The 13827-nt window shown below is 36.4% G+C and overlaps 1 protein-coding gene across 2 annotated transcripts in view; it reads right to left on the bottom strand.

The window, feature by feature from the left end:
- ELOVL7 (ELOVL fatty acid elongase 7) overlaps positions 1-8793 on the bottom strand; it is a 39156-nt gene extending 30363 nt beyond the window's left edge. For both annotated transcript variants that reach the window (XM_021714465.1, XM_008062079.1), the window contains exons 1-3: positions 8746-8793; positions 1979-1980; positions 1760-1855 (exon numbers count right to left, since the gene is read on the bottom strand). Coding sequence is in view for 1 of the 2 variants with exons in the window: in XM_008062079.1 (XP_008060270.1) it covers positions 1760-1823 (64 nt within the window). In the remaining variant the exon portion in view is untranslated. The remainder of the gene's footprint in view (positions 1-1759; positions 1856-1978; positions 1981-8745) is intronic.
- Between the last annotated feature and the right edge of the window lie 5034 nt (positions 8794-13827).

Consider the following 13827-nt stretch of genomic DNA (forward strand, 5'->3'; position numbering starts at 1 on the left):
TGGTTTGAGGTTTTACATTTAGGTCTCTGATCCATTTGGAGTTAACCTTTGTGCATGGGGATAGATAAGGGTCCTGCCATCTCAGCTTTAAATGCTCATCTGTTTTAACATTTTTACCTTTGTTTTTTAAACTTTTTTTTAAAAACTTTTAAAAATAGCTATAAAAGCACATATCTGTTGTGGTTAAAAAATACAGACAAACATAGGTATATAAATATTACTCATTATCCTACAAATTACTTATAATCTTACCACCCAGAGATAAATGCTAACTCCCATGAAATAAATATATGGGGCATTTTATAACCTGCTTTCATTTAAGATATTTTAAATTGCTTGCTATGGCATTAAATATTCTCCTAAAACATTGACTTTTTTTTTTTTTTTTTAAATAAATGAGCAAGGGGAAAAAGCAGGCATCTCAGAATCACTCAGGGGTGTCTCATGTAGTCATCATTCTCAGTTCTTTCTGATAGACTTCTGGGGACTGTGGCTCTTTCATTCAAAAATCATCATGGACAGAGCCACTGCTGGCATTAACTGTACTTCCTTTAGGAGGATTGGAGCAAAAGAAAGTCAAAGTCAGTTCAAATTACTTTTAATTGGGTGCTAAGTTAGAAGTATCATTGTTCATTAAGAAGCAGTTCCCAAATCATTCTACAAAAAAGATACCTGCACACGTGTGTTTGTTGCAGCTCTATTCACAATAGCAAAAACATGGAATCAACCATGTTGCCCATCGAAGCTGGACTGGATAAAGAAAATGTGGTACATATACACAATGGAATATTATGCAGCCATAAAGAAGGACAAATATATGAACTTTGCAACAACTTGAACGGATTTGGAGTCGATCATACTCAGTGATCTATCACAGAAACAAAGAACAGAGTACCATATCTTCTCACTCATAAGTGGACCTTGAACAATTATAACACTATAAGAAAGCATTTAGCAGTAATGGGAAACCGTCAGGGGAGGGAGGGTAGGATTGGCAGTTGATGGAAACTGCTAGTGGGGGAGGGGCATACCTCATCAACAAGGGTACCTGCATAATCAACGTTTGTATACCTAACCCTGAATTGTACCCTACATCTTTGTAATAAAATATAAAAAAAAGAAAGAGAATGAAAAAAAAGAAATTTAGCATTTTTTCCATGAGCCAATAGCTTTGTGCCTCATGAAAAAGTTCAATATAAACTTTTCCTATTTGGATATATGTTTTTACATAAGTATTTGACAAATCCACAATTCTCCAACATTTATTAAAATTTCTACTTATTCACATTTGCATTAATTTATGTATTGATATTTAATCTTTGTCATTCTAATGAATAAAAACGAATATCCAATTGTTAAAAAAAAGTTCCCTTCCCTAGATATTTAGATTATTTCCCACCATTGCAAACATTGTAATGAATATCTGTGTAGCTCTATCTTTATACATATCTGTAATGAAACCGTTGACACATCTTCTTTGTTAACAAGCAATAAGGAACTGTTAAGTTCCAAAGTCTCTCATTCTGTTCCAGTGAAATCCTATTAAATATGGGAATGTGATATATAAAGGAAGGATAAGTCTCAATTAGGAAATTTGAAGGCCAGGTACAGTGGCTCATGCCTGTAATCCCAGCACTTTAGTAGGCCAAGGTAAGAGGATTGCTTGAACCCAGGAATTTGAGACCAGCCTAGGCAACATAGCTAGACCTTTTTATTTTAAAAAAAATAAAAGTTAGAAAAAGGAAATTTGGTTACTTACCAGCATCTTTGATCCAATTATCGTAAAGACGCACAGTCCTTGATGTAAGATCACTGAATGCCATTTTCCACAGGATTTACTGGCTCTTTTAATGAACTATTCAATAAAACAAAACAGAAATGAGTTTATGATCTATAAATGCAAATAAAGTCAAACGCATAGTAATACAATATTTAAAATGCTAAAAATTTAATGTGAATAACTGGCAAAACAATAAACTTCTACCAAGGGCAAATGCATTCGTGAATCATTTAAAACCCTAATGCAGTTGCAAATATTTCAGATTCTCCACCCTTCTAGGAACCCTGCTAACTTCACTGAAAGAGGCTGGCATTCTATGTGCCAGATACAAATGATTCCAAGGACTTTCAAAGGAGCATCTTCCTTTTATGGAGACAACATAGATCAGGAATGAACATGCAGTGCTGAAGTAAAAACTCCAAGAGAAAAAAGTCAAGAAGATATACAAACTTTTTTTTTTCATTAAGCCGTTCCATTCTAGGAAAGATACACAAACTTTCAGAGAAGGCATATCAATCCTAGAATTAGAGCTCTTCTTCAGACCTCCTAAGGTCATCTATGTGCAAATTTTTACCACTTAAATGGAATAGAGACAGAAAGAAGGAGGGAAAGATCTGTAAGAGCCAAGAAGAAGCTGATTCATTCATCTGGACAGATAGACAAGAATAATTGGAAAAAGAAGTCTTCTGGAAAAGAAGACCAGTGAGGAGAAACCAACCTCATCATAATTAAGAGGTATTATAAATCTTCAATAATTAAAACAGTGTGGCACTGGTATATGGAGAGTCAAACCAATGGAACAAAACAGAACATCCAGAAATATACTAAGTGTATTTGGGACTTAGAACTATATTTCAGTAATTCTAAGATGTATGCCTTGCCACATTTTTACATCTCTGGAATCAGGGTATGCCTTACAAATGGATGATGTGTTATAAAATTACTGGTATATTTGATTCAAAGTCATGTTGTAGAAAGATAGGAAAAATTCTGCAGATTGATGGTGGTGACAGTTGCACAACAATGTAAATGTACGTAATGTTACTGAACTTGGTTAAAATGGTAACTATTTCAATTAAAATATACATTTAATGGTAAAAATAAAATGCATATTTTACCATTATTTTAAAAATCCTTTAGGGTTGCCACAGGAAAATTTAGACTTTCTTTTAGCATTCTAAAACAAAGCCATTTTATTTATGTAAATATAAATAAAATCAATATATATATAACATATGGTATATGATACAGGTGGCATCTTAAATCAATGGGCACCAAATTATCAGCCACTATTCAATAAATGGTGTGTTACAACTGGGTAGCCATCTGAAAAAGTTCAATTCAAACATTCTATTATAAGCCAAGATAAACTCTAGGTGCATCAAATATTTAAATCAGAAAAATAGAACCATGAAAGCACTAGTTTACAAACAGGGAGAAGACTTATAAAGTCTTAAAAACCTTGGAATGGGAAAGATGTTTCACTAAAACTGAACATTCAGAAGACATAAGAGAAGGCTAACCAATTAAACCATAAATGACAAACAGTAAAAAATATGTTCAATTAACATCACAGACAAGGGCTACTCTCTCTAATATATAAGGAGTTTATAGAAATTAATAAAAGAATTGTAAGCCAAGAGGAAAACAGGCAAAATTCACAGAAAAGGAAATACAAATGGCTCTTAAAACATATGCAAAGTTGCTTAACTTTAATAAGAGGAAGAAACCTGCAGTATTATTTACCTATTAAATAGGTTCAAATCCAAGCATTTATTAATCAGATGTGCCAAAATCCAAAAACATTTTGACTCAGTCGGCAGGACTATGGGAAATTCTCTTCTTCTTCTTTGTTTTTTTTTTTTTTTTTGAGTTGGAGTCTCACTCTGTCGCCCAGACTGGAGTGCAGTGGCCGCTTCCGGCCACCGCAGCCTCGACCTGCTGGGCTGTGGCGATCCTTCTGCCTCAGTCTTCCAAGTAGTTGGAACTACAGGAGCGCGCTACCACGCCCAGCTAATTTTTGACTTATTGTAGAGATGAGGTCTCACCAAGTTGCCCGGGCGGGTCTTGAATCCACGGGCTCAGGCAATCCACTCACCTCAGCCTCCCAAAGCACTGAGATTACAGGCTGAGCCACCGAACCCAGCTGGAAACTCTCTTCTTACATGTTACTGGTGGGAGTACAAACTAGTATAATCCTTAACCCAGCAACCCTGCTTCTAGAAACATATACTACAGATATATGTGTACATAAGCAGAAAAGCATAGATTCAAGTTCATTTGCTGTATTAGTTTTAAGAGCATAATGGAAATAGCCCAAATGCATGTTAATAGAGGACTGGTAAATAAATGATAATACATCTACTGCCATTAACTATTATGGCACTGTAAATAAGAATGAGCAACCTCAGGCTGGGCGGTAGCTCACGCCTATAATCCCAGCACTTTGGGAGTCCAAGGTGAGGGGACTGTCTGAGCTCACAGGTTCAAGACCAATCTGGGCAACTTGGTAAGACCTCATCTCTACAATAAATAAAAAAATTAGCTGGGCATGGTGGTGCGTGCCTGTAGTTCCAGCTACTTGGAAGGCTTAGGTGGAAGGATTACCTGAGCCCAGCAGTTTGAGGCTGCAGTGGTCAGGAGCGTGCTACTGCCCTCCTGCCTGGGTGACAGAGTGAAGCTCCAACTCAAATAAAAAAGAGCAAGCACGCCATGTACTGATATAGAAAGACTTTCGAGATAAATCTCTGTGCAAAAAGCAAAACACAAAATTTTTAAATGATTAACTTGTATATAGAAAAGAAGCAAAACCATATGAATATAAATGTATATGTACTCGTATTTGTTTTAAGGAACTCTGAAAATGTAGACATGAAAAGGAAAATGGGCTACAAATGGGGCTAAAAGGGTAGAAGAAAGACATTATACTGTTGGGTTTTGGCCCATGTGGATATTTTACCTATCTAAAAATAAAGAATGAAATCAGCTACACCTTTACTGGAATATTACTATTTAAACACCTATATACAAATAGAGACTAGTCAAAGCCACAAGCTGCTTAGGTTAGCACAATGTAGACCCACCATCAGAGCACAGAGAGTATGCATGGGGCACCTGATCACTTTATCCTTTGTGCTCAAGTCTATTTCAACAGGGATCAGAAGGCATAACTAATCTGGGAGAATATCTTGCTCTACTTCACTTAGATGCAGATGGGACCTCAGGGTTGCCTGCAGTGGGAAGTGCCTGGCAGAAGCTCACAAACCTAAAACCACGGCCAACCATTTCCAGGTGAACCCTCAAATGTAGAGATGTATGCAAACCCTGGAAAATACACTGGGCCACTCTCTCTGAAGGAAAGGAGTGATAGAGTCGGCATATGGCTTTCCTAAGGCATGGGTATAATTAAGGAACAGAGCCAGATGGTTTTCCCTTTCTCTTTTGATGTTTGGGGTATCCTGGGCTCCCCACTGATCTCTGCTTTGAGAAACAGATATCAGGGACAAGCCTGGAAGTATAGAACTGACCAGAGAGAGATGCTGCTTAGGGACACAAAAACTAAATGAGCTACAGGAAGGAATCAGGATGAAGCTCTGTGATGGAACTTGGGACTGCAGGGAAAAACAAAACAGCTGACCTTCCTGTGGAAAGCTTCATCTGGTCGCACTTGTGGGAGAGGTATTGAAATTTACCCCCCTTGTACAGAGCAAGGGAGGAGATGGAGCCAGAACACATTAAGTTATTCCATAGAAATAATGATTGCTCAAAGGAGAACTGATAAGGGAAACATGCTTTCAAATGTAGAAAGTGCCCCGAAGGCAGAGAACAGGAACAGCCTGGAGAGTCAAAAAGGAAAGGGCAGCCAACCCTGACTGATTAGAAAGGGACAGGGAGGTGAGTCAGAGGAGCAGTGGGATCACAGTCCACAGGGTGATGAAAGCCTTTTCCAGGTGGAGCCATTGCAGTCTTTCTGGGAAAAATCAGAGGTGAGATGGAGTCTCTGCTGCTATCGTCTTAGGGAGGAAAAATCCCTAGATAAGAAATACATTTCTTAGTAAGGGGGATTTCCACTTAGATATGAATCTGTGTACTTCCCAGTATTTCCCTCCCCATCTGTTTTCTCACTGGAACTGGTTTACCCCTCTCAATCCTTAAGCAGAAACAAAATCTCAAAGAGGTTGTGAATCTGAGTGCTGCACAGAAAGATTTGTGTGCTTGAGTCTGTTCCTTCCTAATGATTTAATAAAACAGATGCTAGAGGAAAGCAACCAGAAACGTTTAAGTATATTAAAATGAGAGGAATGACTATAAAGTGATAATTTGTCTAAAGCAGAATTTCTCAATCTCAATAGTACTGACATTTGAGGTCAGATAATTCTTAGCAGTGAAACTTTCCTGACCATTGTAGGATGTTTAAAAACAATCCTGGCTTCTATCCACCAGTGCCAAGAACAAGTACTCCCCATCTGAGATCATTTAAAAATGTCCCCAGAAATTGTCACATTTATGAGGGGCAAAATCCTCCAAAGTTAAGAGCCATTGGTTTAAAAGAAACTAACAATATGTATTCATCCAAATAGCAGGTTACGCAGCATAATCACTATGGCAATTATAGATGTATTTCAGTGATGCTGTTGTTAAAACCATTTTTTAAAGCTTTTCTTTAGAAATCAACTTCAGAGTTTTTCAGAATTTTGTTTAAATGGTTTTAAGGGAGAAAAATCTTTGTCTACTGCTTCTAAAAAAAACAAGTTAATAACTAATCAAAAGTTAAGACTGGCGTAGAAGTAAATGGTTTGAGCCGGGCTATACCTTTATTATCTCTGGCGCAGAAAGGGAAAAAATGAAACTGGGTTTGATGATAAAGTAATTTACTATTGACATTTTCAGCTCAACGTTTATAAAATGAGAAAAATTTCAAAAAAATCTTTGAGAATGGTTTAAGGCTCTGGCAATATTAGTAGAATAAATATATACTAGCCTGATATGACTATTTTTAAGAAAATACTCATTTTAGTAGTATACGTTTCTGCAAAATAGTTTAAATCCTTTCTGTCATCATCTATTATAAACTCTAATTAAAAGCAAATGAATCTAGAATGTGAAACAGGCTCAGTGAAAAATGATTTCAAATGACACATTTTTTAATTTGTTAATTATTATTATATATATACATATGCATGTGTGGTACAATATATACCTAACACACACACACACACACACACACACACACTAAAGAAGCAAAAATGCATGTCCGTTACACTGGATTCTCTATTTTGTTTTGATGGTTCATATATATAGTATATTAACTTACATTTCACCTTGGTATTTCCCTTAACACCCCCACTCCCCTTTTTGCTATTTCTATTTAGTAGCTGAGTTGTGCAGGCTGCCTTGGGAATAAAAGAGAATAGCAAAAAGCAAAGTTTATCTCAGCTTTTGGGTTACAGAAGCTCAGGCAGTGAACCATACAGAATTCAGGGCATAGACAAGAGGTTTCCATGCCTCTTGGAACAGAAAAGCATGGCTCAGGCTTCGGGGAGGGGAGAGTCAGAATGAAAGCAGTTAGTGCAGGTCCCAGAGAAAAGGGCATAAGTGCTGAGAAGGTGCAAGGTAGGATGACAGGAACTGAGAATGGGAAAGGTCAGGCACTATTGCCTGGGCAGAACAGGGGCAGATGACCGATGGGGCTTTAGGAAGCCATTAAGAGTTTATTTGCTCCAGTGTGATTCAAGCACAGCACAAAGACTTTTTTTTTGAGTTGGAGTCTTACTCTTGTCACCCAGACTGGAGTGCAGTGGCACACTTACGGACACCGCAGCCTTGACCTGCTGGGCTTAGGTGATCCTTCTACCTCAGCCTTCCAAGTAGCTGGAACTACAGATGCATGTCATCACTCTCGGCGAGTTTTTGTGATTTATTATAGAGACGAGGTCTCACCAAGTTGCCCAGGCTCATACAATCGAAAACCCAGGCTCATACAATCCTCTCACCTCGGCCTCCCAAAGTGTTGGGATTACAGACTGAGTCAACACGAAGACTTTTGAGCACCCTTGATAGGCATGGAAGTATTGGAGAAGATCTATAAAAATGAAAGAGTCATATAAGTAGGAACAATGTATGTCTCTTCAATCCTGCAGGCAAAAATGATTAAAGACCTGGAGGGACCCTGGATTGCTCAGAGTATGGCAATGCAGACAGAGAACATAGAGGACTGAAGAATTACTCCTCCTGATTACTTTGATGCCACATAAGCATCTTCTTGCTGAGGATGGAGGAGAAGTGCTTCAAGATTAGAGTTGACTAAGATATGTTTCTCCCACCTCAAGAATAATGGCATGAAATAAAAATTAAGATACAAAAATAAAAATTATGTCCTCATATCAGTCTTAAAGTCAAAAACTGTCACAAGAGACAAGGTCATTACATAATGATCAAGAAACTATAACAATTTTAAGTATATACGCACCCAACATAGTAGCACCTAAACATATAAAGCAAATATTAATAGATCTGAGGGAAAAAATAGACCGCAATACAATAATTGAAGGGGACTTTAATATCCCACTTTCAACAAGGGATAAATCATCCAGATGTAAAATTAATAAAGAAACACTGGAATTGAAGTGCACATTAGACTAAACCTAACAGATGTATACAGAACATTCTACCCAACAGCAACAGAATACATATTCTTCTCAAGCATACACAAAACATTCTCCAGGACAGTTCATATGTTGGGCCATAATACAAGTCTTAAGATTTTTAAGACTGAAATTATATCAAGTATCTTTTCTGATCACAATGGTATGAAACTAGAAATCAATAACAGGAAGAGAACTAGAAAATTCACAAATATGTAGAAAGTGAGCAACATGTACCTGAACAACTCAAGGGCCAAAAGATAAATCAAAAGGGAAATTTTAAAATATTTTGAGATAAACGAAAATGGAAATACAGCTTACCAAAACTTATGAGATGCCGCAAAAGCAGTTCTAAGACAGACGTTTATAACAGTAAATGTCTATCTTAGAAAATAAGAAAGATCTCAAATAAACAACCTACCTTTACACCTCAAGTAACCAGAAGAAGAATAAACTAGTCAGCAAAGGAAGGAAATTATACATAGCAGAGTGAAGATAAATGAAATCGAGACTAGAGAAATAATAAAAAAGATCAACTAAACTAAGTTGATCTTTTGAAAAGCTAAACAAAATTAACAAAATTTTATAAGTGGGAGAAAATATTAGGTACAAATGGACAGAAAGATGAAAACAGACACTCAGGGCACTTTTGGGGGGAAGAAAAAAGGGACAAGTGTTAAAAACTACCCATTTGGGTACTAGGCACACCATTTGAATGATGGGCTTATAAAAGTCAAAACCTCACCATCACACAAAATACCCATTCAACAAACCTGCACATGTACCTCCCTAAATCTAAAAATAAAAATATATTTTTTAAAATCTCAAATAAATAAAATTGGAACTGCAAGAGGAGACATTACAACTGATACCACAGAAATGTAAAGGTTTATGAGAACTACTATGAAAAATTATACATCAACTTATTCTAGAGGAAATGGATAAATTCCTAGGACATATAACTTAACAAGACTGAATTATGAAGAAGCAAAAAATCTCAGCATACCAATAACTAAGAAGCTCTTATCAGTAACTAGAAACCTCTTATACCAGACAACATCACTGCTGAATTCTGCCAAATGCTGAGAGAAAAACTAATAGTGATTCTTTCAAAAATTGAAGAGAAGGGAGTACTTACAAACTCATTTCTTAAGGCCAGCTACCTGGATGCCAAAGCCTGACAAAAACACTACAAGAAAAGGAAACTATAAGCCAATACCTCTGATGAACATAGATGCAAAAAACCTCAATAAAATATTAACAAACCAAATTCAATAGCAAATAAAAAGGATCATTCACTACAATCAAGTGGGTTTATCCCTGGGATACAAGAATGGTTCAATAAACAAAAATCAATAAATGTGATATCCCATATTAATGGAATGGAAGACAAAAACCATATGATCATCTCCAATAGATGCAGAAATAATATTTGAAAATACTCAACATCTTCTCATGATCAAAACTCAATAATTTATTTAGAAGAAACTTATCTCAAAACAATAAATAACTATCATCATGCTCTATGGTAAAAAGTCGAAACTTTTCCTCTAAGGTCTGAAACAAGACTAGGATGCCTGCTCTTATCACTTCTATCAAGGTGCCAGCAATTCTGAGGCCTCTTCTGTTGGAGGTGGCAACCATCTCATTGTGTGCTCACATGACCTCTTTGTTACACTGTTACCATTTCTATTCAACATAATACAGTTGACTTTCAGTATTTGTAGGCTCTGCATCCACAGATACAGAAGGCTACCTATACACATTTTGGTTGGCTGAATCCCTGATATGTAGCTCACAGATATAAGGACTGACTGTATTACACCATTTAATATAGGAGACTTGAGCATTCTCAAACTTTGGTATTGGTAGAAGGTCCTGGAACCAATCCCCAATAGATAAGGGCTGATTATACTGAGGGACACTAATTTTAAAATTTGAAGAAGACACAAAGAAGTGGAAAGATATCCCAAATTCATGGATTAGAAGAATTAATTTTGTTAAAACGTTCATACTATCCAAAGCAATCTACAGATTCAATGCAATCCCTATCAAAATTCCAACGATATTTGTCACAAAAACAGAAAAAAAATGCTAAAATTAATATGCAATCATAAAAGATCTAAATAGTCAAAGCAAATGTGAGCAAAAGAAAACAAAACTGGAAGAATCACACTACCTGATTTCAATATATACTACAAGGCTAAAGTAATAAAAACAACACAGTACTGACAAAACAACAGACATATAGACCAATAGAACAGAATAGAGAACCCAGAAATAAACCTATGCATTTACAGTCAACAGATTTTCAATAAAGATGCCAAGAACACACAATGAGAAAAGGACATTCTCTTCAGTAAGTGGTGCTGTGCCAACTGGATATTTTCATATACAGAAGAAAGAAATTAGACCATTATCTCACATCCTATATGAAAACCAACTCAAACAGATTAAATATTTAAACATAAGACCTGAGACTGTAAAACTACCCAAAGAAAACTTAGGAGAAAAGTTTCATGACATTGGTCTGGGAGTGATTTCTTGCATATGACCAAAAAATGTAGGTGACAAAAGCAAAAATAGACAAACGAATTACATCAAACTAAAAAGCTTCTGTACAACAAAAGCTAACAATGAAGAGACAATCTATTCAGTAGGAGAAAATATTTGCAAACCATGCATTCCATAAGGGGTTAATATCTAAAATATACAAGGAACTGAAACAACTCAATAGCAAGAAAAAATAATTTAATTAAAAACGAGCAAAGATTCTCAAAAGAAGACATAAGAATGGCCAACAGATATATGAAAAAATGCTCCAATTACTGATGATCAGAAAAACGCAATATCACACCTATTAGAATGGCTAGTATCAAAAAGACAATAGATAAGTGTTGGCAAGAATGTAGAGAAAAGGGAAACCCTGTACACTAGGGGTGGGAATGTAAATTAGTACAGCTTTTATAGAAAGAAGTATGGAGGCTCCTCAAAAAATTAAAAATAGAACCACCATATGATACAGCAATACCATTTCCAGGTATATAGCTAAAGAAAATGAAATCAGTATGTCAAAGAGACATCTACACTCCCATGTTCTTTATGACACTATTCACAATAGCCAAGACATGGAATCAACCTAAGTGTCCACTGATGGATAAATAAAGAAAATATGGTGTACACACACACACACACACACAGAAATACTACTCAGTATTTAAAAATAAGGAAATCTGGTCATTTGCAACAACATGGATGAACCTGGAAGATATTAAGCTAAGTGAAATAAGCAAGGCACAGAGAGACATATATCACATATTCTCACTTATACTCAGAGTCTTAAAAAAAGTTGAGCTCATAGAAGCAAAGAGTAGAACAGTGATTGCCAGGGCTGGGAAATGGATAAATGGGGAGATATTGGTCAGAGTACAAAGTCTCAATTAGGATAAATAAGTTCAAGCATGGTGACTATAGTTAATGCTAATGGACTACATACTTGAAAATTGCTAAGAGAATAGATCTTGTGTTCTCATCCACACACACACACACACACACACACACACACACACACACACACACAAGTATGAGGTGTGGATATGTTCATTACCCCAATTTATTCATTTCACAATGTATCCACATATCAAAACATCACATTGTACACTGTAAGTATATACAACTTTCATTTGTCAATTATACCTTAATAAAGCTGGAGGGAAATTATATTATTACATAGCTGACTTTGTCAAGTAAGATTTGAAACCCTTTACTTTAAGATCAGATCAGCACAAATTTTCTGTCTTTTATATCCCTTACGTCAGTACTTCCCAGTCCTAGTTGAAAACCAGAATCATCCAGAGGGAGATTTAGATTCAGTTAGTGTCTGGGGAAATTCTGATGGTGGGCTAGATTTGGGGACCTTTTCCTAGCTTAACGATTTTCATAAATCGTTATGAGACATGACAACACCCACAACACGAAGAAAAGGCATAAAATGCATGAAAAAAGAATTCAGTTAATGAAAGTCACCTGGAAATGATAAGGAATCTGTGTCAAGAAGGGCAGGAACAGAAGATATAATCAATACTGGAGAAGATTAATCTGGTGATTCAAAGGAATGTGCAAGAGATGTGAAATCTGGGAACAGATCTCTGAGTGAGCACATACATCCAGAATGTACACCAACCTCTTATTTCAGAAGTGATATAAGCTTGAAGTTCTCAAGTATCTATGAGAGAAAAAAAATCACTACTACATCTTAAATCCCTGTTGTGTTTACCCCTCTGCTCCACCCCAAAAATCACACGGGGAAGCACATGGCCTCAGGGAGGAAGAAGAATTCTGATATAAAGAAGAGGAGTGGTTAGGCTACAAGGAAGAAGGGAGGTTGAGAAACAACATTGAATGTAATGTTACTTAGAGATTACCTTGTAACACCATTTCTTTTTTGTTTCTTGAATATTTTATCAGAATTCTTTTGATTCAATATAGTTGCGTAAAGCAAAGTAAATATAACAAGTTCTCTGTACTTGATGTGTCCTCAAATTTCTAGACAATTTCACTCCTCAATAAGTTGAGAACTGCTCACACAGGTTAAAATAGAAAAGGTGTAAGTTCCTAGGATCTGCCCAACACCAGATATAGGGCATCCTATTTGTCAGCAAATTCCTTTAATGTCATAAAAGGAAATGTATTAGAACCATGCAGGCACCTCAGTCAAAAACATGAAGCTGGGTGGGGAGGGGAAGACAGACAGGAAGGAATGGATTAGGTCGTTACCAAGATCATCAGTGAAAAGCTCAGAGACTCTAGTCTAACCAACTCATCATTACCATTTCAAATGTGAATCGAAGCTCTGACACCCTGAGCCCGTCCACCAAGTGTTCTCTACCCTTCCTGCTAATATGTGCTCATAATAAACTAATCTTGATTTTTGTCTAAACAAAACATAATTAATAGATGAATAAACTAAGTATACCTAATAAGTTAAGCATGCTTACAGCACCTTACATAAGACTTTCTAGTGGCTTTTACATATCTGCTATTTAGAATTATCTTGTACTATAGTCTTTTTGATATAGATAACACACTATAAATCTTATTTTTTATTTTTTGAATTGAGGTCTCTTTCTGTCACCCAGTCTAGAGTGCAGTGGCACTGATCACAGCTCACAGCAGCCTTGACATCCTGGGCTCAGGTGATCCTTCCACCTCAGTCTCCCAAGTTGCTGGTACTACAGGCATGCACCACTACACATGGCTAATCTTTTTAATTTTTTTTTTTTTTTAGAGATGAAGTCTTGTTATGTCATTTATGCTGGCATCAAACTCCTGGGCTCAAGTAATTCCCCCTGCTTCAGCCTCCCAAAGTGCTGGGATTATAGCATGAGCCATCTCACCTAGCCC

This window comes from Carlito syrichta, unplaced genomic scaffold (assembly GCF_000164805.1).
Source record: "Carlito syrichta isolate Samal-C Ts95f unplaced genomic scaffold, Tarsius_syrichta-2.0.1 Scaffold305653, whole genome shotgun sequence".
NCBI classification, from domain to species: Eukaryota; Metazoa; Chordata; class Mammalia; order Primates; family Tarsiidae; genus Carlito; species Carlito syrichta.